Source organism: Salvelinus sp. IW2-2015, unplaced genomic scaffold, assembly GCF_002910315.2.
Source record: "Salvelinus sp. IW2-2015 unplaced genomic scaffold, ASM291031v2 Un_scaffold3026, whole genome shotgun sequence".
Classification (NCBI taxonomy): domain Eukaryota; kingdom Metazoa; phylum Chordata; class Actinopteri; order Salmoniformes; family Salmonidae; genus Salvelinus; species Salvelinus sp. IW2-2015.
This window is the reverse complement of record NW_019944318.1, coordinates 28,454-29,493: the sequence shown is the minus strand read 5'-3', so window position 1 is coordinate 29,493 and position 1,040 is coordinate 28,454. Positions and strand designations below refer to the sequence as shown.

At 51.2% G+C, this 1,040-nt stretch overlaps 1 protein-coding gene across 2 annotated transcripts in view; it reads right to left on the bottom strand.

Annotated features, from left to right (window-relative positions):
- Nucleotides 1-1,040, bottom strand: part of cyp3a65 (cytochrome P450, family 3, subfamily A, polypeptide 65) — a 17,933-nt gene that overhangs the window by 14,332 nt on the left and 2,561 nt on the right. The window contains exons 4-6 of one of the 2 annotated variants that reach the window (XM_070440806.1): nt 875-887; nt 327-426; nt 133-246 (exon numbers count right to left, since the gene is read on the bottom strand). In XM_070440806.1, coding sequence (XP_070296907.1) covers nt 133-246; nt 327-426; nt 875-887 — 227 coding nt within the window. Of the gene's footprint in view, nt 1-132; nt 247-326; nt 427-874; nt 888-1,040 lie in introns of those variants that run through there. The other variant, XM_070440805.1, reaches the window with a different exon arrangement.

The window sequence follows — 1,040 nt, the reverse complement described above, 5'->3', positions numbered from 1 at the left end:
TGTAGAGGCTGGATGTATACTCCACTAGACGTACTCTGTAGAGGCTGGATGTATACTCCACTAGACATACTCTGTAGAGGCTCCACAACCCCTGAGTGCTGTGTGTGTACATTCATGTATGTGTGTCTTTACATCTTTGAGTCGTCCACTGGTGAAGGAGGGAGACAGAGTGCTGCGGATTCTCTTCCACTCATCGTCTTCTACGGTTGTTACAGCATCGTGGAGCTCCCCGTTCAACCCGAAGTCCTGACCACACACACGTTAGAGGGGTTAGGGTCAGGATTGAAGGTTAGAGAGGWTAGGGTTGTTTGGGTATTTCTGCTTACCCGTCTGTTGGTAAACACAGAGTAACATTCCTTCACCAGGATGGTTTTGATCATGGCTGTGTCCATCACACCCATTACGGGCAGTCTGCCATCAAATAACCTAAAAGAATGACAAAATACAAAAATAACTACTAAATACTATTAAGAACTACTAAATACTAAGAATGATTAAAAGAGCCAGAATTACAAATAATTCACCAGAACATTGCAAACATAACACACACACACACCACACACACAACACCACACACAACACACACACACACCACACACACACACACACACCTACCCACCCCCACACACACCTACCCCCACACACACACCTATTCCCCCACACACACTCTTCCCCCCCCCCCACACACACACACCTATTCCCCCACACACACTCTACCCCCCCCCACACAACACCAACCCCCCACACACCTACCCCCCCACCCCGCACACACACACCTACCCACTCACACACCTACCCACCCCCAACACACACGTTACCCCACACACAAACACCTACCCCACACACAACACACCTACCCCCCACACACCACTACCCCCACACACCACCTACCCACAACACACACACACACCACCCCCCACACACACCTACCCCCCACACACTACCCCCCCACACACACACCTACCTGCCACACACACACCTACCCCCACACACACACCTACCCCACACACAACACCTACCCCCCACACATACCAATGCCC